Raw genomic sequence first — 25,773 nt, 5'->3', positions numbered from 1 at the left:
TTTTTGGCCTGGGGGTGGGGAGAGGCAAGGCATTCCAGGTTAAGTGACTTGCCCATGGTCACACAGCTAGTAAGAGTCAAGTGTCTGAGGGCAGATTTGAACTCAGGTCCTCTTGACTACAGGGCTGGTGCTCTATTCACTGCTCCACCTAGCTGCCCTTCATCTATTCCTTATTTCAAGACTTTCTAGGTGATGGTCACTTATTTTCTGTTTTGCTTTTTATTTTGCTTTTAGTTAATGTAGACTTCAAAGATTTCATATTTCATTTATGTGTGAACTGCCTAGCATGTATTAAGTGCTTAGTAAATACTTATTGATTAATCTTTATTTCCAATTTAGGATGGTGTAGGAGCAAAAATTGCTGAGAAGATTGATGAGTTTTTAACTACTGGAAAATTACGTAAACTGGAAAAGGTAAATCCTCATTTGATTTACTTTTACTTCATTATAATTTTTTACAGTTCAATGATGTATTCAGAATTAGTAATGTCTCATAAAATATTAATAAGATTACTAAAGAAAAAAGATATTACATTAAGAACATTATATTTTTAAAATGTTTATCATTCTAATAAAACATTCACTTTTTACTCACTGTTTTAAGAGATGGCTTCAGCTTTTAGGATCACATGAGTTCCATATTCACATTGCTATTCCAGTGGAGAACCTATAAGAACCAGCGAAGTGAAGAACTATGTTTACCTCAAATAGTTTTCAACTTTATTTCAGCCTTATGCTAATCAGTAGCTTTGTCTCTCCTGATGGTTTGTATGTAGATCTTTGTATAGAATTGGATAAATTGGAGATAGGAAATCTTCAGGAGGTTCTATAACTGGCTTTGCCAGTTTAGAAAGTTCCCTATAGAAATATAGTTAGTCTTTCACAATATGGAAACATTTTGAATAACTACACATGTATAACCTATATTGAATTGCTTATCTTCTCAGTGGGGGTGGGTGAGGAGGGAAGAAGGCAAAGAATCTGGAAATCAAAGTTTTAAAAACAAATATAAAAAAACTTTTTTTAATTGTGTTGGTTTTGGTTGTTTTTTTTTTTTACATTCAGCTGGGAAATAAGATATACAGGCACTGGGGTATAGAAATCCATCCTGCCCTACTAGAAAGTTAGAGGGGGTTTGGGGGAGGATATAAGAGAGAGCAGACTGGGGGAAGGGATATTCAGTAGGCTCACTATTTTGGGGTGGGGGATAGGAGAAAGACAGGGAGAAAATTTGTAACTCAAAATCTTGTGAAAATGAAGGTTGAAAACTAAAAATAAATTTCAAAAACGTTCCCTATATTATCCATTATACTTGAATATTTTCTCTCTGCAGATCTAAAAATGTCACCCTGAAATGGCTATGCATATTTGTTGACTGGTTGATGACTTAAATAAAATAATATTAGTTATAAAGGCAACCCAGATTGATATGTGCCTTTTTTATTCTTTTTTGAAGATTAGGGAGGATGATACAAGTTCATCCATCAATTTCCTGACACGAGTTAGTGGTATTGGGTAAGAAATGCATTTTAAATTATACTATGACTGTTTTGTTTAGTATATGTAATCTTTTAATTTTGTATCAAAGCAGGCCTTTTTGGCACTGAACAAAGTAAAATATTAATATAGGAAGGCCCGTTTTATTTTTACAGAATGAAGTATTCTTCCAGGTTTCAAAAGACGAAACTTTTAACTACTTTTAATAGATGTCTTACTAAAGTATGTGTTTACCTATCTTGAACAGTGTACATTTGGTGTGCATACACTGAGTATGTTAACCTGGTTTTAATGACTACACTATACACTACACTATATTGGAAAGAACACTGAATGGAAGAGTTTTGACACCTGGGTTCAAATCTAGTTTTGCTTTTTTACTACTTGTGTGACCTTAGGAAAGTCACTTAAATTAGCTGATCCTCAGTTTCCTTATCTTTTAAATGAATTTATAATGAAACTGAAGACTTCTACATTCCCTTCCAGCTCGACATCTATGATTCTGTGACCATCTAGTCTAGGGGTTCTTAACTTAGAATCTTTGAACTTGGGGTTTTTTTTTTTTAGTGTGTTGATAACCTATATTTCAGTATCATTGGTTCCCTTTGTTTTTTCATTTATCATTTGTTTTCCTATTTTATTTTATGCATTTAAAAACATTTTTCTGAGAAGAGGTTCATAGGCTTCACCAGGCCCAAGGATTCTGTGATGAAAGAAAAAAGTTAAGAACTGATCTCATTCAATCTTGTCAATTAATAGATGAAGAAGATGAAGTTCATAGAGATACAGTGATATGCACAAGGTCAACATAACTAGTTAGCTGGGACTAGAATCCATTTTAGTGCTTTTTATATTACCACTGCCTGGCCATTGTGAATTTGAGTTATTGTAGAATACAATGGTGGTCCCCTTAAGTACCATTAAGGTATAAAATGCTTTCTTCCTCCCTAGTAAATAACCCCAGACTATTGTACATTTATAATTATTATGTCTAATTTATTATTTCCCATTATTCCTCTTTACTTACTCCCCATTCCAACCAAACTGGACTACTAGCTATGCCCTGAATTGAGCCTTCAGTCTTCTGCCTTTATTCATACTGGTATTCTAATATGCCTGAAATATACTCCCTATTTATATGTGCCTTTTAGAGTCCTTATCTTCCTTCAAAACTTCACTTGGATGCCACTTCTTCTTTTAAGCCTTCCCTGATCCTCTTCCAACCCTCTTGACATTTTAGTGAGTGTTTTTGTCCCAAATTTCCCTTTAGAACTTCAATCTCTCACTTGCCCCTTCACTCCTTACTTTGTATTATATTTACTGGCATATACATTGTTTCCCTCCAGGGAAATGTAAGCTCCATGAGGGCAGGGATATTACACTTTCATATCCCCCAACTTAATAAATATTTTTTTAATGGAGCTGGATTTCTTTCTCCTACTATCAGCTGTCATTTCTTTAGGTGAGCAGTTTATGTTGTGTTGTTCTAATACAGGATAGGGACCAGCTAAGTATCTCCATAATTATCCTGTGGAGTAAGGAGCATCGACTTTGTGATACTAGTCCGACATATATGCCTTTTTCGATTTCAGGTTCATGACTGTGTTACTTATGATCAAAGTTAGTATAGTAAATGACAAATTATTGTAGTAACATTGTAGTTTAAATAGCGACTCTTAGGTTAAGGTGTTTATGAAGACATATAACTGTATAGCATTCTATTTCAAGGACAAAAAATTTTTACTTTTCACATGTAGTTGATGATTTCCTTTCTTTGCAGTCCATCTGCTGCAAGGAAACTTGTAGATGAAGGAATTAAAACATTAGAAGGTGAGTATAAACTATTAGTCATCATTTGTAAGCTTAATTTCAAAAAAATTTTTTATATCATTAAATATTTCCCAATTACATGTAAAAAAATTTTAACAATCATTAAAAAAATTTTTTTTGGTTCCAAATACTCTCCCTTCCATTCCCCACCCTCCTCCTTGAGAAGGGAAACAATTTGATATTAGTTACATATATGAAGTCATGTAAAACATATTTTCCTCTTAGCCATGTTGCAAAAGAAAGCACAAAATAAAACAACAAAAATAAAGTTAAAAAAAGTATGCTTCAATCTGCATTTATAGTTTATAAATTTTCTCTAGAAGCAGATAGTATTTTTCATGATGTGTCCTCTGGAATTGTCTCAGATTATTGTCTTGATCAGAGTAGTAAACTAAATTTAGTCTTTGGAAAGACCATTAGAATTACATAGAACCCTGGGGCAACTCGGTGGTGCAGTGAGTAAAGCGCTGGCCCCGGAGTCAGGAGGACCCGAGTTCGGTTCTGGCCTCAGACACTTAAACCCACACAAAAAAACTAGCCGTGTAACCTTGGGCAAGTTACTTAACCCCAGTTGCCCTCCAAAAGGCCCAAAAAAAAAAGAATTACATGGAACCCAAAAAACTTAGCACTTGTGTGTACAAATGATAGACTATGGCTGTGACTCTACTACCAAGATCTAAGGTATAGTATTCATATGTATTTAGATATATGTAAGCTTATAATTCACAGGAAAGAAACTAATCTGGCAGTAAAATTTACTAGCTAATATAATTTCTGTTCACATATTTCCTAAGTTTAAGACTGGAAAGAATTGCTTCTTTTTCCTTTAATAAAGGAAATGGGATAATTTATAATGTTTTTGAATTAGTTTTTAAGGTTATGAGTTGCCTTTGTACAAAAGCTTTTCTATTTAATGTAATCAAATATATTCATTTTGCATTTCATAATGTTCTGTCTCTTGTTTGGTCACAAATTCTTCCCTTCTCCATAAATCTGACATATAAATTATTCCTTGCTAATTTGTTTATAATATCAGCCTTTACATCTAAATTGTGTACCCATTTGAACTTTATTTTGGTATATGGTGTCATACATTGGTCTGGTTGACCCATTTTCACCATACTGTTTTCCAATTTTCCCAGCAGTTTTTGTCAAATAGTGATGAACAGTCAGCTTTCAAAAGAAGAAATGTAAGCTGTCACAAGTAGCCAAAAGAAAAAATATTTTGTAAACAAAGTAAAGCAAATTCAGAGGTTCTACCTCATCTTGATTAGATTTGCAAAAATGGCTAAAAAATAATAATAATGACCAATAATTGACAAATAGAAAATGGACACATTAGTACAATGTTAATGAAACAGAATTTAGCTGTTTGGAAAGCAGTTTGGAACTATACACCCAAAGTCAATAACTACATATACCTTGATGCAGCAATACTACTATAGAGCTATACCTTTAAAGTGATACAAAAAAAAATAGGAAAAGGGCCCTATTGTACAGAAATATTTATAGAAGTTCTTTTCATAATGGCAAATAACTGGAAACTAAAAGGGATATCCATCAATTGGCTAATAGCTGAACAAATTATAGTCTGTGAATGTATTGGAATACTAATGTGCCAAAAGAAATTGTGAAAGACAAAGTATTAGAGAAACTTGAGAACACTTGTGTGAACTGGAGAAGGGTGAAATAAGCAGAACCAGGAGAACAATCTCTAAAATCACAACAACATTATAAAGACAAACAACTCTGAAAAACTTAAGCAACTTAAGCACTGATAAGTACCATAACCAACCATGAATCCAGTGGACTAATGAGGAAATATGCTACCCACTTTATGTTAAAAAGATGATGGATTCGGTTTGCAAATGACACAGATTAGTCAGTGCTGGAATTTGTTTTCTTCTAGTTATATTTGTTATAAGAATTTGGTATTTTTTCTTTTGTTGGGGGAGAAAATAAATGATGTGAACTAAAAAAAATTTTTATAAGACAAAACTAATTGGGATAGGAGAGGAAAAAACTATTACAAGAAACAATTTAATGAAAGGAATGACATGGCTTAGTGACAGATGGACTGTAGTTTCCCAAGGAGTCAAAGGTGACTCCAAGATTTTTGACTGAATAGAAGAATGTACAATTCACTGACAGAAATAAGAAAGTTGAAAAGGGAGATAGTTTTGAGAGAGAAAGGTAATGTGCTTTGTTTAAAACCTTTTAAATGAAGTGGCTGAGGACATCCAAATAGAAATGCTCTAATGATCATTTTAAAATATTAGATGTGGTGCACAGATGAGGTCAGTATGGGAAATGTAGTTTGGGGATCACCAACCTGTAGGTGAGAATTAGTACAGTGTAGTAGAAAGAGTAACTGGACTTTGAGTCAGAAGACCCAGGGATTAATTCTGTTACTTGTTACTATAAGCAGATCACTTAACTTTTTAAGTCTCCGTTTCCTCATCTGTAAAATGAGAATAATATTACTTGCCCTATCTATAGGGTTGATCTGAACAAAGTGGTTCATAAACTTTAAAGGGTTGCTTAGTTGTGCTGTGGTGACCGACAAAGTCAGAATAAATGAACCCCCTGAAGAAGGAAGGGTAAAGAAAAGAGCAGAGAACCCATAGTTAGATGTTTGGATAAGGATCCAGGAAAGGAAAAAGAAAGAGCAGTTCAGAGGAAGGAGAGCCAGAAGGGCAAAGGAGGAGGATATTTTGAAAAGAAATATGATCAATAGTGTCAAATTCCTGAGAAGGTAGGAGAATTAGAAACAGAATGGGAAACAAGGTTTTTTGGTTTAGCCAGATTGATTCTTAAGAGAGTGGTTTTAGTAGAGTGGTGAGGAAACAAAATTGTAGGTGGGGATAATTAAGAAGGAAATGGGTATACATCATCTATTGATGGAGTTTCACAGTGAAGAAAAACAATAGATTGGAACAAGTAAGATTCAAACAAAGTTTTAGGTTTGTTTGGGTTTTTTTTCTTTCTTTTTTTTGAAGGATGGGGAGGTCTGAATATGTTTGAAGCCAGGAAGCAATAAGCCAGTGTAGAAGGGTGGATTTTCTGAGTAAAACTATAGTGGCTGTTGCTTTCTCCATCCCTTCCAACTACTTTTGAAAATCCTGAAATCCCTTTCATTCATTCTTTTCATTTACTGCTATGTGTAGTCATCATTTTGTAGTTATTGTTCATACAAGTTTTTAAAAATTTTACTAGTATATATGAAGATTCAACTATATTATGTGACTTCCTTGAATCTGTAATTGTTTGGTATATTGATTTATTTTAGGTGATCTGGAGGTACTTAATTTTCGCCATTATATTGTTCTCTTGTATCTTTTTATCCATCAGATTAAGGGTGTGTCATTTAAATTTTGAATCATATTAATATTGCTACATTGTCATTCAGATTTAATTCAGAGCCAGTGGTACTAAAGAATGTTATATTGAACCTATATCTGTTCTGTCAAGACATACAGTTGACCATTCAGTCTGTTTATCCCAGGAGATAAATAGTAATTTCCAGCACAGGTTCCATATGGTGCTGTTCTATATTATACCCTGAGGAATTAGCCTAACACTGCTAATTTCTTGAAATTATGTTACAAAACTTGAATGTAATTAATGCATATCCATCATAAGAGCAGCAGTTCGAGGTAGTATGGTTATGAAATATCTAATTCTTAATCCCATCAAAGTATTTTTATATTTAATTTCTTTTCTGATAAGCTTTTTTTTTTTCAGCTTTTTTGAGGGGGGGAAGGCAGGGCGATTAGGGTTAAGTGACTTGCCCAAGGTCACACGGCTAGTAAGTGTTAAGTATTTGAGGCCGGATTTGAACTCAGGTCTTCCTGACTCCAGGGCCATGCTCTATTCACTGCATCACCTAGCCGCCCCTCTGATAAGCTTTTGAAAGATCTTTTCAATGAACTAATATTTTGATTAGTTTTCATTTTATAACAAAGTAATTTTTCCAAAGTGTTAAATTTTACTTCTCAAAATTTTTTCTATTTCCTAAATAGATCTTAGGAAAAATGAACACAAATTGAACCATCATCAGCGAATTGGGCTGAGGTAAGATAATTATCTTTTTTTGTTGACACTTGAAATTTTAAGGCTAATTCCAAAACTGCTCTTTGAGACTTCAGTAAAATCTCTTCAGCGTTAGTAGAACTCAATTTTTCATTGCAGAAATGCCCAGTGTTATTACTGTGTGTCCTGTTAGATACAATGTCAGTATTTTCACAGATTTAGCTATATATATAAAAGGTTACCAACACGTGTTTACATACCTCAAGAGACTCATATTTAAACAAATGTAAGTACTCCTACCCACACAAATTATAATCCCTTCATGCCTTTAGGTGATGAATTTCCCAGAATTTAGACTGGTCTTAGGGTGACAGTCTCTTTTGTCACATTGACACTTAAAACTTTTCCAACTTGAAAGGATCTGCCAAAGCTTATTAGGGGTTCACTGGGGGTAACAGGAACAGTCAATTCCATGCCTTGTTGAGTCATTAGAGAAAGGCTTTATTGTAGGATATATATAATGTGTGTGTATATACATACATATATATTTTCTCAAATAAATATGTATTCTCCTTCATTAAAATCCTTCTCTGATATCTTATCTTAGCATTGATATTACCTTGGTTCTTAAATGTTATTCTTTGATAGGTGCTACCAAACTGAAAAGATAATCACTTTTAGTCTTTTTGATAAAATTGTAAGTTTGTTATCCAATAACCAGCCTGAGTTTAGAGAGGCTTATCATTAACTTGACTGCATAATGATGAATTATTCAGGCACAATAATTCTGGGTAAGGCCATTTACAAAATTGTGGAGGATCTGTAGTCTGGATCAGTGGCTGGCTGGAGTACCCACTCACACAGTCAAATGCCAAATTTTAAAAAAGTTTTGTGCATGTGGTGTGGGGTGGTATTTATGTATCATAACACATACTAGTTGGGTGACAGAGCATGAATATGAGAAGTTTAATAGCAATATGGAAAGAAATAAATTACAGTTACTCAGATATTAGTTAAGTGTGTTGAACAGTTATAGCTCTCATTTATACAGGTCTTTACATTTCATAGAACACTTTAAAGCAGTCTTAGGAGGTGCTTAATGCAAGTCTCATCATCTCCAGAGGCTTTGCTAGGTTAAAGGTCTTTTCTAATCCTATGACTACTAAGTAGTAGAGCCATGACTTGAAACCTGAAGTCCTCAGATTCCAAGTTCCTTGCTCTTTCTGTCATTGTCTTGGAAGGTTACCAATGATTTCTTCTTTCCTAAGTCCAGTAACCTTGTCTCACTCCCTGTTCTTGATCTTTCTGCATCTTTTGACATTTGACTGCCCCATTCCCTTAGATGTTTTTTCCTCAGTTGGCTTTTTTGACACACTGTCTTCTAGTTCTCTTCCTAATCAGTGACCAGCAGTTACCAAGCCTACCAAGTTCTACCTCTGCAATATCTGTTGTATTTATCTCCTATACATCACTTACATAGCCACTACCCTGGTTCAGGATATCATCACTTTCCATCTGAACTTTTGTTTCCCCAGTTATTTAGATCTAACCTTATTTGTGTGAAAAGTGTTTTGTTATGTTTTGTTTTGTTAATTTTTAATTTTTTAAAAATAATTTATTTTTAGTTTTCAACATTCATTTCCATAAGATTTTGAGTTTCAAATTTTCTCCCTCTCCCTTTTTTCCTCCCTCCCCAAGACAGCATGTAATCTGATATATTCTATATTTATACATTCATATTAAACATATTTTCACATTAGTCATGATGTAAAGAAGAATTAGAACTAATGGGAGGAACCACGAGAAGGAAGAAACAAAACAACAGAAGAAAAGGAGAACAAAGAGCATGCTTACATCTGCATTCAGTCTCTAAGGTTCTTTCTCTGAATGTGGACAGCATTTTCCATCGTGAGTCTTTTGGAGTTGTCTTAGATCCTTGCATTACTAAGAAGAGCTAAGTCTATCAGAGTTGATCATTGTACAATGCGGCTGTTACTGTGTACAATGGTCTCCTGGTTCTGCTCATTTCACTTAGCATCAATTCATATGTGTCTTTCCAGGTTTATCTGAAGTCTACTTGCTCATTATTTCTTATAGCATAACAGTATTCCATTACATTCATAGCACAACTTGTTCAGCTATTCCCCAATTGATAGACATCCCCTCAGTTTCCAATCCTTGGTCACCACAAGAAGAGCTGCTATAAATATATTTGTACATATGGGTCCTTTCCCCCTTTTTATGATCTTTTTAGGATACAGACCTAGAAGTGGTATTGCTGGGTCAAAGGGTATGTACAGTTTGATAGTCCTTTGGGCATAGTTCCAAATTGCTCTCCAGAATGGTTGGATCTGATCATAACTCCAACAACAATGCATTAGTTCATCTGAACTCTTTTGATAGCCTTTTAATTGAACTTTGCTTCCAGGATCCCTTTGCTATGGTTATAACCCTTTGCTATCCCTTCCACATCTGCCAAAATAATTTTCCTAAGGCACAGTTCTCTAGGGTAAAATACAAACTCCTTAGACTGACCATAAGGCCATCACATAGTCTAGGACCAGCCTGCTTTTCCAGATTTATTCCATATTATCCTCTTTTACATAGTCTATATTCTGCTCAAGTCCAACTACAAGCTGTTTGTACCATGAACTTCACATTCATGTCTCTTGTCTCCATGCCTTTACTCAAGCAATCTCTTCATTTCCACAACTCTGCTTATGTATCTTTATTTTCCCTTCAAGTTTTATCTCAGGTATTCTCTCCATGAAGCAATCCTTGCTCTCAGTTGTCTGTATTCTGCTTCTCCGTAGTGTGACTTATGTGTGTTTCCATAGCATTCTTCACTCCTCAGTAAAGTGTAATAAATGTAAGGGCAGAAATTATTTTATTTTTGTCTTTGTATCTCAAGTGCCTTACATACAGCAGGCATTTAATAAGTGTTTTGTAGTTTGACTTTAATTTCCACTATATAACATTGTAGGAGAAGCAGACTGATATAGTAGAAGGGAAACTGATTTTTGAGTAAGGAGACCTAGATTTGAGTCTGGACTCCCTGATACTTAGTAATTATGTGACCCTGAGCAGGTCATTTCACCTATCTGAGCCTTAGTTTCTTCACCTGTAAAATGGGGAATAATTTTTATACTACCTATTTCACAAGATTGTTGTAAAAAAAGAAAAACCTTAAATCATTGTATAAATATTAACTATTCTTATAGTCAGCATTGGTGACTAAATTTTTCTTGGTTCTCTATGCTTTTAGAAAGACTTAATTATTTATGTTTATACTCTCTTTAAAAAGTGGAAAATAGGGGCGGCCAGGTAGCACAGCGAGTAAGAGCACTGGCTACAGTGTCGGGGTGACATGTGGATTGAATCCGGGCTCAGACACTTATTACCCACCCAGAAACACCTGGCTGTGTAACCTTGAGCAAGTTACTTAACCCCAATTGCTTAGGGGCGGCCAGGTGGCTCAGCGAGTAAGAGCATCGACCGGCCCCAGTGTCGGGATGACCTGGGGATCAAATCTGGGCTTAGATGCTTAGCACCACACCCAGAAATAACTGGCCGTGTAACCTTGAGCAAGTTACTTAACCCCCGTTGCTTAAAAAAAAAAAGTGGAAAATATTTTTAGAAAGTGATATCACCCTTCCCAAATTTCTACTTCTTGGGATGGGGATCCCTCATACTGTACAGTAATCTTTCTAACTGTAGAATACTTGATTTTAGAATATTCTATCATTCCTTTATCTAAACACACATATGATTTAGATAGAAGTCCTTCTATCTAAATTTAACCTTTCCTAGGTTTTCTTCCAGGAAGAGACCAGTGTTGTTAAGTCATTACTTTCCAAGCTTTTATCCAATAATCTGAAATATTCTAAAGAACCTGGTTGTCCTGAAGGATCATATTAATTAATTGGTGCCTCTGTGAAGCCAATTGGCATAACATACATACTGATTCAGGAAAATAGAAACTGTAACTCCCTGGATTACCAGCAAAGAGCAATTTAATTTGTTAACAAATTCACTGACTTAAATTCATTCATTTCTCTCATTTTTAGAAAGTGAGTCAGAACATAATATTTACTTATTACTAAGTGTATATAAAGTTTTCTGAATTGTTATAGCACTTAGGGTTTTGGCCCTTAGGAACTGAGGTTAAGAAACAAATTGCTATTACTTAGCTAGTGTATAATGAAGCTTTATTTTTATGTAAGATTTATTTTTTGAAAAGTCTTTTAATGGGAAGTCACTTACTTTCAATGTTTAATTTTGAGGACAATTGAAGCTCACAGTTTTTAATTCTTTTTTTGTTGTAGATATTTTGAAGACTTTGAGAAGAGAATTCCCAGGAAAGAGATGTTACAAATGCAAGTAAGAGATTCCTTTGTTGTAATTTGGTGGTTTGAGGGAAAAGTGACTAAAATAAAACAAAGCACTTTTAGAATTTTTATTTGCTTTTTTTCCCTTATTGCTTAGGATATTGTATTGAATGAAATTAAGAAAGTTGATCCAAAATATATTGCTACAGTCTGTGGAAGTTTCCGACGAGGTGAGTGATTTCTAGTCCTGTAATGTTATATAATAATTGAATTTCCCTGACATGGCTAAAATTGTAAACCCCCAAAAAGCCATTAAAACCCAGTAGTATTGGCTTGAAGAAATGTATGGTTGTTTCTGTGTGATTAGAATCTAAATTGGTTAGATTCAGGGAACAGTTAACTTATTTTCGTTGTAGGATGATACTATAATAAGCTTTCACAAAATCTATGAAATCAGGTTCCCTTTTAACTGAATTAATTTGCTTGCCACTAAGTAGGAAAGAATTCTGTCTTAATCATCTTTTCCCTTGGAGTTGTAGACTTTAAAATAAAATAAAATAACTACAGAATCCTCCATGGTTTTAAATTTGGAGGGCATGAAGGAAATTCAGTATTTTTGGGACAAGGGGAAAATGGTAGGAAGACAAACTGATAGGAGGAAATTATTTTAAAAAGCAACATCTAGGATGTGTCCTAGAATTAGTACATATTCAATGTAATCTCTTCCTTATTTACAGTACTGGACAAAGATCATTCATTGATGTTTAGGATAAAGATCCTCAGTCACCAAAAAAGCTTATGTTCACAATGCTGTACTTACCAGGACAGGAAAGTGTACTAGTATATTTATGAAAAATTTCCAACCATAAGGTTTGAACAAAGGTTTTTTGGTTAACATTAATTTAACCAAAATACATGAATGTTCCAGTTAAGTAAGATTTTGCATTTTGAAGTTTAAACCATAGACACATTTTCTAATACGTTGAAATAGGTTGTTTGTATAAAACTCTAGTACTAGTTACTGTTTTTATCCCAGATCCTACTGATTGCATCAGTATTTACCCAAATAGCTAGGCAGTTAAGATCTTTTAACTTGCTCTCAATATGAAGAACAGTGAAATATTAAGTTAAGCAAAAGAGTAGGATCTTTCAATATCATCAGCTAGGTTCCATGTCTACCTAATTTTATAACTTTGCATTAAGAATTTAATTTATTGGTATTTACGTTTACAGGTGCAGAGTCAAGTGGAGATATGGATATTCTCCTCACCCATCCTAGCTTCACTTCTGAGTCAGCTAAACAGGTATCTAAGTCCATTAGTTAAGTTTAGTCAGTTTCTCATAGCAGTGCTTATGCTTGTTTGTGTTTATTGGCATTTGAGTAGTTACAATGGGTCTTATTCATGACAAGACACTCATTTAGGAATTTTTTGTGCTGAGTTCTATGACAAGGAAAACTTGTTAAGGAAATTAGGTAAAATATATTTTCCCTCAACAAGCTGTGAAAAGGGCAATTGAACTTTGAGAGGGGTAAGTTTTGGTGAAGTATTTCCATTGCTGATTGACTATATCAGGATTTAGTAGTAAATATTATAGTTAGTTTTTCATGAAAGGAGTATTTTTCAATTAAAACAAAGTTGATATTAATGAAAATGCAGATGACACAAACCTGAGTAAGGTATAACTAACACACTGGAATTACAGGATCCATGACAGTCTTGATAGCCTAGAATAGATAGCTTGAATTGGAGGGATAAATATAAAGTTTTATATTTGAATTCAAGAAATCAACTTTATAAGATAGGAAAATCATGATTAGACAGCAATTTTAAACAGATCTGGTGTTTTAGTGGACTGTGGCATTGAGATCCCTTCCAAGTCTGAATTACGTGATTCAATGCCATTACCCCTCACAAGAGATTCAAATATATTGAATTCGTTTGGGGAAATGTGTGCTTTAAACATCACCTAGTTTATTAATATGATTTATTGAAAAATAATGAATTATGTATTCTTCCTGGTTAGATGATTTTTTAATGATCAACTGTCTTTTCCAAAAAATATATTTCATTTACTTATATCAGTTTTTTCTGGAGAAAAAGTATTAAATGAAGAAAATAAGAATGTCGTGTATTCTTTTGTAGGTCTTCAGAAAGATTAACTTCTAACGTTTTCTTTTCCTTTTGTTTATTTCACTAATTTTGATCCTGTAGCCCAAGCTGTTGCATCAAGTTGTAGAACAACTACAAAAAGTCCACTTCATCACAGATGTTCTGTCAAAGGGGGACACAAAATTTATGGTGAGGTTTTAGATTTTTTTGAGTAACACAATTGAAAAAACCTTGGAGACTTACTTCTCAGTAACCAGCCTGATTGGTCGCAAGCTTTTTTTCTCTGAAGTCTAATATTACATACAGTAAACAAAACTAGCATTTATAGCCCATTGTAGATAAACTTATTTAAAAATTTGCTTGAAATTTCCCACTTGTGATTGATTTTTACTATTGAAGTAGATAATCAAGGGGGAGCAGTGAGGTGGGTCAGTGGAGAGAGCACCAGTCCTAGAGTCAGGAAGACTTATCTTCATGAGTTCAATCCAGCCTCAAACACTTACTAGCTGTATGGCCCTAGCTAAGTCACTAAGCCCTGTTTGCCTCAGTTTCCTCATCTGTAAAATGAGCTGGAGAAGGATATCACAAACCACTCTAGTATCTTTGCCAAGAAAACTCCAGATGGGGTCATGAACAACTGAAATGACTAAACAAGAAGAGGATAATCAAGGGAGCTCTGCAGTGCTTCTTAATCCAATTATTTTTAAAATTACTAAATGATTTAGATATAGAATTGTTACCATTAAAGTAAATTCATTACTAAAATTATCTGCTAAAGTCTTACTTTCATACTTCATCATAATGTGGAGGTGAACCTGAGTTATTGACAGCTGGATTAGCAGAAACACAAGCCCTGGCTGGTTCTGTGAAACTGGAAAAGCTTTCAGTGTGCACCTAATAATAGATTGTATATCTTGTGTCCAGGAGTTCTAGCCAAGTTCAGAAAAGTTCATCCAAAGTTGACTGCAAGCTGATAAAATTTTTGGCTGCGACAGCTCTCAGAATCCATCTACTAAGTTATAGTGGGTTAAACGTCTGTGTCAGCAGAAATATCTACTCTAGTGAAACTGCAGCATTCCTAAAATTCATCTTTAATTTGAAATTTCTGGCAGACCTCTTCCATCATCAAGATTAGAATTAATCTGAAAAGTATTAGTTTACACAGGAGAGAAAAGGAGTAGGAGTTGTACAGGAAGATATATGAGGGGAGAGGCAGGGAATGCAAACAAGGCATAATTAGAGAAGGAAATGGAAGAACACTGTTATAGGAGTCTTTTACAATGAAACGAAGTCTAATCAGTCATCATAATCCCTCAGTCTTCCTAGAGGCTTAGGGGATAAAGATGCAAGAAGGAAAAACTACATATGGATTAAAGATAGATTATCAAACAATACTTTATAAGTATCAACGGAAAGGCTTCTTCATAAATCTAGAAAATCCTTTTCCTTTTTGACTTGTTAATGTTTGTAATCATATATCATTTCTAGTCTCTATTTGGAAGTGTAAAACCTCTGGTCTAAATTCCATCTATTTCTTAAATTAATTTACCCAGTAACAAATAGAGTAGGAACTTTGTCATCTGGGGTGATCACACATACACACACACACTCACTCTCTCTCTCTGTCTCTCTGTCTCTCTCTCTCTCTCCCTCTCCCTCTCCCTCCCCCTCCCCCTCCCCCTCTCTTTCTCTCTCTCTCTGTCTCTCTCTATCTGTCTCTCTCTTTCTTTCTCTCTCTCTCTCTCTCTCTCTGTCTCTGTCTGTCTCTGTCTGTCTGTCTGTCTGTCTGTCTGTCTGTCTCTCTCTCTCTCCAGGAATAATAAGTTAACCATACTATACAATTACTGAGCTATTCCAGGTAAACTTTCAGAGACTCTATTCTAACTGGCATAACCACAGCCCCAGCAGCACAGAAAATTATATCCAGGGTTACAGCAATTGGCTAAACACTGTAGTAATACTTATTAATTTATGTAGTACCTTATTATTTTAGTGCTTCAATATATTTTATCTCATTTGATCATACAGAACTGTTTTCCAGAAGGAAACAGTTATAAAAAGGAAAAGTGACCAGTTTTAAATACAGTAACTCAGACTAGGTATAATGTTAGGAAATTGTAAGGCTCTGTATGATACACAAGATAGGAGGCATTTGAGTTTTGCAGATAACTATTAACTCTTGTTCTTGGGACTCATAGGATCCCTAGTTTGGTTCTGTTGTTTAGAGGATCAAAATCAGTTTTTATTTGTAAGGACAAGGAAAGCTTAACTTTCACCCTTCTAAGTGTGGTTGGAACAATTTTGCCTGGGGCATCAGAATATGTTTGAAGAGGGAAAGTATCTGTATGTTTCAGAATACTGGAAAAATCCATAGACTAGGAAATAAGATGTAGATTGTAATTCCAACTATCTGTCTATCTTCCCCTTTTCTGGGCCCTAGTTTTCTTATCTGTAAAATTAGGATTATATCTGTTCTGCATACTTTAGACATAAAGTTGTCTTTATAAGCCTCAAATGAGAGGATACCTGTGAAACCACTTTGAAAAAAAATACAAAGTACACATACATATTTTATATATTATTTTCATTTTGATATACCACTTATCTCTTAATCGCCAAATCTGTTGTCTTTTCTCAGTCTTCTTCCTCCTTGGCCTTTCTGCAGTACTTGACACTATTGCTTACCTCCTCCTCCTGAATACTTTCTCTCCATGTTTTTGTCAGTGTTCCTTTTTTGATTTCCTATATATGTGATCTCTCTTCAAGTCTCCTTTACTGACTCTTTCTCTATGTCATACCCACCAACTTAGGTGTCCCTCAAGGCTCTATCCTAGGCCTTCTTCTCTTTTCCCTCTGTGAGATCTGACCCAATGATTTCATCGGTTTCCATGGGTTCAGTCATCTCTATACAGATGATTCCCAGATCTATATATCCAGTGCTGTTCTCTTTCTTGAACTCCATTTTCACACCATTAGCCACCTTTTGAACATCTCAATCTGGATATTACATAGACATCGTAAATTTAACATGTGCAAAACAGAACTCATGATCTTGTCTCCCAAACAGTCTCCTCTTCCCAACTGCTGTTCGGGGTATTACTATCCTCCCAGTTACCTGGGCTCCTCATTCTCACTCACCCCATATAGCCATTTCTTGCCAAATCTTGTTTCTATCTACACAGTATTTGTATATGTCCCCTTTTTGCTACTTATTCAGCCACTACCTTAGTTCATAGCCTTATCACCTCAATCTGTACTGTTATAGTTGATTTTTAGTTGGTCTCCTGTCCTTAAGTCTCTTCCCATTCTAATCCATCCAGCTAAAGTGATTTTCCTAAAGTATAGGTTTATCCACGTGTCTCCCTATTACTCCAGAAACAAATATAAAGCCCTGTATTTGTCATTTAAAAACTCTTAACGACCTGACTCCTTTCTCTTTCCAGTCTTTTTATACTTTACTCCCCCTCGCACCTTCTGTGATCCCTCTTTCCTGGCCTCCTTACTGTTTCTTGCACACAGCACTCCCTCTTCCATCTCATTCCCTTTGCCCAGGCTTCTCCCCCATGCCTGGCATGCTTATCCTTCTCCCTGATACCTTTTAAGCTTCCTTGAAGACTTAGCTCAAAACTTGCTTTCTTTGGGTGGCCTTTTCCATGCCCTTATGCTGCTAGTGCTTTTTTCCTCTGAGATCACTTAACTCCCATCTACTCTCCATGTAATTTTTATGCACCTCATTGTCTACTCCATTAGAATGTGAGTTCCATGAGGTCAGGAGCTCCGTTTTTGCCTTTCCTTGTGACTCCATAACTTAGCACAGTGCTTGGCACATATAAATGCTTAATAAATGTTCGTTGACTGATTGACTATCTGGGAATGGATTGTTAGAATAGAGGGAACCTACTGAGGAAAAACATTGAGGAATGGAAAATGAAAGGTGAGGATACAGTAATAGGAGTAATGTGGAGAGAATGACTGCCAAGGAGTAGGTGAACAGGTGGTACAACAGTAGAAGAGATATTTTAGGGAACCCAGACTACATGACTTTCAAGTAAATTCAAATTTAAAAGGTAGAGTTAAACTATCAGAGTCCTGTTACAAAGACCAATTATTCCCTGACCTTTTGATAATATAACCTGTAGGCTGGCAATCATGAACATTTTCTGACCTACTTCAGGGAAGTGGCTTGACATTGTTCCAAAATGCCTGTTAGGTTGTGAGCATCTATTTGTGTTAGTTATTCTCAGGATGTAATATATATATATTTTTTAATTCCTTTAAGCAGCAGTAAGCTAACCTTTTAAAAGCTGGGGTTATTCCAAATCTTTTTTTTTGTTTGTTTGTTTAATCAGAGTCTAGATAATTGTACTGTTTATTCTATTGCCATATCATTTAGAAGAAAAAAATGAGCTTTTCTCCTTTTAGGTGCTTATTATTGACTATAATAGGAATCAGTTAAACTATAATATTGAGTGTGAGCTTGGCCTCAAATAATTTCTATAGAATTAGGTAGTAAGAATGTTAGGGACAATAGAAGGTACCTAGAATCCCCTGAGGAAATCAAAGAGGTTTTATTTCAAACACTCAACATGAATCCATCCAATTGAAATGCCAAACAAAGCTAATCCATTCAATCCAGCAAGGAATTTATAATAATACACAGAAATTCTTTAACACTAGCTCTCTAGCAAAAGTGCAGGAAATCAAATTAGCCTTGAGGAAAGGAGAAAAACCATTGGATAAAATCCTTTTACTAACTTGACAAACAGCAAGATTATTGCCTCAGGAACAAAAACAGCTGTATCCGTAAGGTATTACCGTATGATAATTCCAGATGGAAATAATTTCTGATCCAGTTAGGGGTAGAAGTTGAGTTGAAACTTGTTAATGCCTAAGATGAGCTTCATGTTGTGAAGCTAACCAAAAGTTTTATTAATCCTCTAGCCATTGGCCCCTTTCTGTATGAGAAACTCTTAAGTATAGTCTTCCAAATGAGGAAAATCTAGTCTTTGGGAACTCATTAAATTTTAGCAGTTTAGCCTAAATTCTACCCCAGGTCTTGCTGTTTGTGTGTGTGTTTTATCATGAAGATTGGATGAATGAATGAAAAAGCATTTATTACATGTTTATTATATAGAAAGCATTTTGCTAGAAGTCTTGGGATTTAAATAAAAAGGAAAAAGTTCTTTCTCTCAGGGGGCTCACATACTAATTCAGGGAGACAACACATATAGCACTTTTCAGCATCAAAGTAAAATGGAAAGTTCCCATGACCAATAGAATACAGTAGCAAAGTAAATGATAATGCATTCTTTATTTTTTTCTTTTGATTTTTGGAGGGCAATTGGGGTTAAGTGACTTGCCCAAAATCAAATGGCTAGTAAGTGTGTCAAGTGTCTGAGGCCAGGTTTGAACTCAGGTCCTCCTGACTCCAGGGATGGTGCTCTATTCACTTCGCCACCTAGCCACCCCAATGCATATTCTTTAATATCAATTCCAACAATAAAATCCCATCAGTTAAATCATTTGACAGGGCCCAAGGACTTTAGTGACAACAACTTGTTTTTGAAGGTCTTTTGGTAGTTGTACCTGAAGTTCTTAAAGAAGCAGTTGTCAGGCCATGTTTTCATGGGTTGCTACCCAGTGGGCTAAGGCAAAAGGAAAGCTGATAGACTGGGGCCCAGCCATTCCCAGGGCTCATGGATTTACATATCAGTAATTGGACATCTGTTGATGTTGGTGGCAGGGAAGGTAGAGCCCTTCTCTACAGATATTTGCCCTCTCAGTGATGACTGTGGAACATAAGTTGGAAGCAGGACTGATAGTTTGAACAGAACTGCTATTTCTAGGGTTCAGGGCCCTGGGCTATCTAGGTCTCAGGAGGTAGTAATGGTGATTAGACTGTCTTGTCATAAACTGTTTCCTGGCTCTCCCTTAGGGTACCTTGCTGCTTCAGGTAGGCTGCCTTCCATTAAGCTTGGTGGGGACAGCTGGACCCTTCTCTGTAGGATTTGCTTCCTCAGATGTTGTGCTAGAAACAGGGCTAGATGTCTGGGGAGCATTATTATTCCTAAGGCTCTTGGGGTCTGGGTCCTAGGCCATCTCCATCCAAGTCTCACTGGAAGTAGTAGTTGATTTGATATTTGTGGTGGGTTGACTGGCCTAGTATAGAATGTCTCCTATAGGGCGCCTTGATGCTTCATACAAGTAATAAATGAAGGAATCTGACATACCTTCTTTTTTTTTTTTGCCTTTTGGAGGGCAATTGGGATTAAGTAAGTTGCCCAAGGTTACATGGCTAGTTTTTTTGTGTGGGTGTTAAGTGTCTGAGGCCAGAACCGAACTTGGGTCCTCCTGACTCCAGGGCCAGCGCTTTACTCACTGTGCCACCTAGCCACCCCCTACCTTCTTTTTTAACATTAATATGAAATTGTTAGAAAGTATAGATCAGTGCTCTTATAGGCCTTTCTCCTCAAATTTCTGGAAAGGACAAAGAATTCATCTTAACTGTATAAATTTGTTTGGTGACTAGAAATGCATTGTGGGATGACACCTATAAAGTAATAAAATACAATGCTTTCTTTATCACCTGAAAAAGCCCTTCATGGAATTAGAATTGAAATTAGTACTACTTTCAGCATTAATCTATATGTACTTATTCATATTGTTTCCGCATATTGAAAGTTCACTTATTACACTTTGTACTTCAAAGAAACTGTTTCACTATCTATATGACACTTGTTTTCTTTGGGATGGAATAGATTTTTAAAACTGTAGAATAGAGTTAAATGTATAGTTTGACTTCTGGATTCTTTGCAGGATAAGAAAAGTAATAGTCCCACTGTCCTCTGCCTTGGTGAGACAACATCTGGAGTATTGTGTTCAGTGTTTTGAATGGCATGTTTTAGGAAGGAAATAGATAAACTGGAGAGTATCCAGAGGAGTATAACCAGGACAGTAAAAGGCCTTATGTTCCAGCCATGTGAGTTAAGAGCATTTAACCTGGAGAAGAGAGAATGTAGGGGAGCATGACAGCGGTCTTTAATTTGGTGAAGGACAGTCACATCAAACAGTGCTCCAGAGGACCAGTGGAGTCAGAATCACAGGGAAACAGAGTGCTGGCCTTGGAGTCAGGAAGTCTTGGCCTTGAATCCTGTATCTAACATTGAATAGTTATGTAAACAGAGGCAAGTACTTTAAACTCTCTGAGCCTCAACTTCCTCAACAGTAAAATGGAGATAATAATACCTGTAGCACCTAAGTCTGCAGGCTGTGAGGCTCAAATGAGATACTGTGTGTAACAGTAGCACTTTACACAATTTAAAGTGCTGTATAAAGAACCATGGAAAAAATCAGAATGAGATCTGGGGCCAGGGACTATTAATAACAATAGCAGCATTTATATAGTGCCTACTATGCTAGACTCTGTCTCAGTACTTTACAAATATTATCTTATTGAACCTTATAACAACTCTGGGATTTCTGGGTAGGTATTATTATTACCCCCATTTTGCTGTTGAGGAAACTGAGGCAAACAGATTTAAGGACTTGCCCAGAGTCACGCAACCAATTTGAATCCAGATTTTAATTCAAGACTTCCTGACTCCAGGCCCAGGCCTCTATCCATTGAGCCACCTGGCTGCCTCCTGCATCTTATCTAGAATGGAGAATGTGTAAAGAAGAACAATGCGTATGTAATAAAATTGAAAAGGAAGGCTGGAGCCACATTAGGGGAAGTCTTAAATATGAACTTAAGGGAGTTGTATTTTATTGATGAAATAATGGCAAGCTACTAAAGATTGTTCAGTGATTAGTGGCTTATATATCAGGGAACTCATTCAGAAGCTAGTAATATAAAATCAAAAACTGATGAGATAAAGGGTTTTGATCTAAAACTTAAGCTTTCCAAATTATAGGTTTAAATATCTGCATTTTTAAAAATAAGTGATTAAACATTAAATTTTTAAAATTATCTTTTCTGTTTTTTATCATTTGTTTGCTCTTAGGGTGTCTGTCAGCTGTCAAGTGAAGATGAAGAAGTTGCATATCCCTATAGAAGAATTGATATCAGGTATTGTTCACAATCTGTCTCAAACTTGCTTGAGCAATTTTTCCTTTGTTTCTCCTTCTTATCCAGTTCTTTTTCAGTAAATGGACAAACCCTGGACTTTATTTCTTTATTCATAGTATGCTTGTTTTTAGTAAAATAAGAATTTTCAAAAGACCATATAGTCCTTCTGCAGATGTTGTTTAGTATGAAAAAGTATATAAAGAAATTTGATTCCAAACTCTGACTTTGGTCATTAAACAAATATTTATTCTGTTCTTTGCAGAGAAGCTGTATATCATGATGGACTATATCTTACCTCTTTTCTTTGCACCTAAAAAGATTCATGTCTGAGAGTCAAAGACTGTTGGGGTGAAATATTCAAGGATGTTGCTATTACACTCTTCCTTTACCCTCAACAGAATATTGCCTCCTGGCATCCTTCAGTGACTCTCACTAGCCCCATTGTGGGTATATTTAAGTTCGGATCCATAGAAGTTTTTCTTGGCCAATTTCATTTTCATGGTACTGTTTTCCTCAGGTGATCTGGCCACCTCGTCAAAGCAGAGCATCTGTGACCTTGGCATCAGGAGACTGAGGCAGAGCTCCATCTGTCCTCGAATATTCCCTGTGCCACCATGGGCATATTATTTCACCTCAAAAACCCTCCATCTCCTCCTCTCTAACACGGACATGATAGGAATGCCTTTCCTACCCACCTACCTACCTCAGAGGGCTGTTGAGGAGCATTGTCAAAGGCTTAAAGCACTATATACTATGATATTTTTTTTTATTAGCAGCTTTTTTTTTTTTACCATTAATAGCACCTTTAAAATCCTATCTAGTATGTACCATATTAGATAAGAAAAAGTTTTGTCCATTTTTTCCATATTTTTAGATTGATTCCTAAGGACCAGTATTACTGTGGTGTTCTTTACTTCACTGGCAGTGATATTTTCAATAAGAATATGAGGGCCCATGCCCTAGAAAAGGGCTTCACAATCAATGAGTATACAATCCGGCCCTTGGGAGTTACTGGTGAGTATTGTTCTTTTGTTGGCATTGATAAATGGCTGTTTTGAACAAAGAAAGTCATTTACAGAGAAATTTCATTGTTAGCAAGTTGGATCTGTTAGAAAACCTTTCAGTGAATGATTTGGTTAATTTTAGCAAGGCTTTGTATCAGTGTTCAATATTTATCCCAGGAAACATTCCCATCCTCGTGAAAGCATAATGCCTGTAAAGGTATTTTTTCCCCAATTACATGTAAAAACAATTTTAACATAAATTTTTAAAAATTTTGAATTCCAAATTCTCTCCCATCCCCTCCCTGAGACAGCCATTTGATATAGTTATTCATGTGCAGTCATGCAAAACATTTCCATGTTAGTTATGTTGTGAAAGAAGAGGTAAGGAAACCCCTTAAAAAAATTAAGTGAAAAATAATATGCTTTGATCTGCTGTCAGACTCCAGTTTTTTCTCTGGATGTGGATAGCATTTTCATTATCCAGATCTTTAGGAATTGTCTTAGATCATTGTATTGCTGAAATTAGCTAAGTCATTCACAATTGATCATCTTACAATATTGTTATTATTTTGTACAATGTTCTGGTTCTGCTCACTTCACTTTGCATCAGTTCATGTAAGTCTTCCCAGGTTTTTCTGAAATCATCTTGCTCATCATTTCTTACAGCACAGTAGTATTCCATTACAATTATAAACCACATCTTGTTCATCCATTCCCCAATTGATGCCATTCCCTCAATTTCCAGTTCTTTGCACCACAAAAAGAGCTGCTGTGAATATTTTTGTACAAATAGGTCCATTCTCTCTTTTTTTGATCACTTTGGAATATAGACCCAGTAGTGGTATTGCTGTAAGCACAGTTTTATAGCCCTTTGGGCATACTTCCAATTGGCTCTCTAGAATGGTTAGATCACTTCACAGTTCCACCAACAGTGCTTTAAAGTCCCAGTTTTCCCACATCCCCTCCAACATTTATCTTTTTCCTTTTCTTTCATAATAGCCAATCTGAAGAGTATGTCATATTAGCCAATTAGTCTGTCATATTAGCCAATCTGAAAGGTGTGAGGTAGTACCTCAGAGTTGTTTTAATTTGTATTTTTCTAACCAATAATTATTTAGAGTGGTTTTTTTTTTCATATGACTATAGGTAACTTTGATTTCTTCTTCTGAAAACTCCCTGTTCATATCCTTTGACTATTTATCAATTGGGGAATGACTTGTATTCTTACAAATTTGATTCAGTACTTTATATACTTGAGAAATGAGGCTTTTATTAGAGATATTTGCTGTAAAATTCTTTTCCAGTTTTCTGTTTTCTTTCTATATTTTGACTGCATTGGTTTTGTTTGTGCAAAACCTTTTAAATTTAACATAATCAGAATTATCCATTTTACCTCCCATAATGCTCTCTGTCTCTTGTTTCAAAATTCTTCCCTTTTCAAACTAACTTTTTTAACATTTGCAAATTAACTACTTTTTTCCTGTCAGTTTAACAAGTATTTATTAAGAACCTAATCTGCAAGGTACTATTCACACAAAAGTGAAAATAGTCCTGTTTTTCTGGAGTCCTCCAAGAGTCTATATTCTGATAGGGTATTTGACATAGACACAGATAAATAGAAGAAAATATGAAGAAAGAAAAAGCACTTAGAATTAGAAAATTAGGAAAGGTTTACTGTAGGAAGCTACACCTGAGCTGTGAAGAGTGCATTCCAAGCAAGGGGGTCAACCTGTACAAAGTCACAGAGGTAGGAGAGAAGTTCTGAGTTTGGGGAACAGCAAGTAGGCCAGTTTAAGTTGGACACATGGCATGTGTGAAAAGACATACTGTGAAATGTCTTAAACTTTAGGCTGAAGCTATATTGTGAAGGACTTTAAAGCCCTAAGGTTTTATTTCAACCCAAAGCCAATAGAAAGCCATTGAAGATTAAATAAGAGAGACACAGTCAGATCTGGGTGTTAGGAATGTGTGCAGATTCCAAATAAGAGGTGATGAGGGAGGGACTCAACTAGGGTAGTGGCTGTGTGAGTGAAGATAAGGGGACAGATGAGAGAGAGTTCAGTTAACAGGCATTTACATGTCAGGCATTGGGCACACAGATACCAAGAATGAAACAATTTCTATTCTCAAGTAGCTTACATTCTAACACATCATGAAGGTAGATTTAACAATACTTGACAACTGATTGGATATGGGGGATGAATGAAAGTGAGCCATAGGAATTAAGCTCCAGATCTGAACTCTAAAAATATTTTTCCTCCTCCATTTTACAGGAGTTGCTGGAGAACCCCTTCCAGTGGACAGTGAGAAAGACATCTTTGACTACATCCAGTGGAAATACCGAGAACCCAAGGACAGAAGCGAGTGATGCTTTTTTCAATGCAAAGAGCCACCACACAGCAATATTTATTTCTTGAACTTTACTGTGTAAGGGTCCTTCTGTTTATAAATGATAGCTTTCTCTTCACTCTTTAGACTTGTAACCATTAAAATATCCATCATAATCAAGTGGTATTATTCTTATTTTATTAGCAAATAGATCAATTTAAATATACACATTTTATTCATGTTTATTCTTTATGAAGGATTTAAGATAAATATCATGGAGAGAAGGAAAACTGGTTGATCTCTGCGAGGGATTTTATTCTACCACTTTTTGCCCCACTTTGCCTGTACTTCAGATACCTTGTACCTGGGCTTCAGGAAACATTATAACCTAAACAGCTGCAATTTCTCTTGAAAAGAAACTAGCACCAGTAAATTGGCTTCTAAATCAAACTAATTCATCTTTCTGTGTTTACAACTATTAAATTATGTCCTCTTCACTTTTTCTTGGCATTATCATTCAAGTGTTAAGGATAAAAATACTAAGTATTGAAGGCCAGGTTTTTTGAAGTGAAATG

The 25,773-nt window shown here is 35.5% G+C and overlaps 1 protein-coding gene across 2 annotated transcripts in view; it reads left to right on the top strand.

The window, feature by feature from the left end:
* Positions 1-25,773, top strand: part of POLB (DNA polymerase beta) — a 35,753-nt gene that overhangs the window by 7,532 nt on the left and 2,448 nt on the right. The window contains exons 4-14 of one of the 2 annotated variants that reach the window (XR_011166018.1): positions 340-414; positions 1,457-1,515; positions 3,278-3,327; positions 7,350-7,401; positions 11,685-11,739; positions 11,845-11,917; positions 12,921-12,991; positions 13,901-13,987; positions 21,802-21,866; positions 22,741-22,880; positions 25,144-25,297. Coding sequence is in view for 1 of the 2 variants with exons in the window: in XM_069075820.1 (XP_068931921.1) it covers positions 340-414; positions 1,457-1,515; positions 3,278-3,327; positions 7,350-7,401; positions 11,685-11,739; positions 11,845-11,917; positions 12,921-12,991; positions 13,901-13,987; positions 21,802-21,866; positions 22,741-22,880; positions 25,144-25,238 (822 nt within the window). In the remaining variant the exon portion in view is untranslated. Of the gene's footprint in view, positions 1-339; positions 415-1,456; positions 1,516-3,277; positions 3,328-7,349; positions 7,402-11,684; positions 11,740-11,844; positions 11,918-12,920; positions 12,992-13,900; positions 13,988-21,801; positions 21,867-22,740; positions 22,881-25,143; positions 25,379-25,773 lie in introns of those variants that run through there. The other variant, XM_069075820.1, reaches the window with a different exon arrangement.

The sequence above is a fragment of the Petaurus breviceps genome, unplaced genomic scaffold, assembly GCF_028583685.1.
Source record: "Petaurus breviceps papuanus isolate PSGF00001 unplaced genomic scaffold, PetGlider_PUasm1.0 90919, whole genome shotgun sequence".
NCBI classification, from domain to species: Eukaryota; Metazoa; Chordata; class Mammalia; order Diprotodontia; family Petauridae; genus Petaurus; species Petaurus breviceps.
Note: the sequence above shows the minus strand (reverse complement) of the source record. Positions and strands in the feature narration are given on the sequence as shown.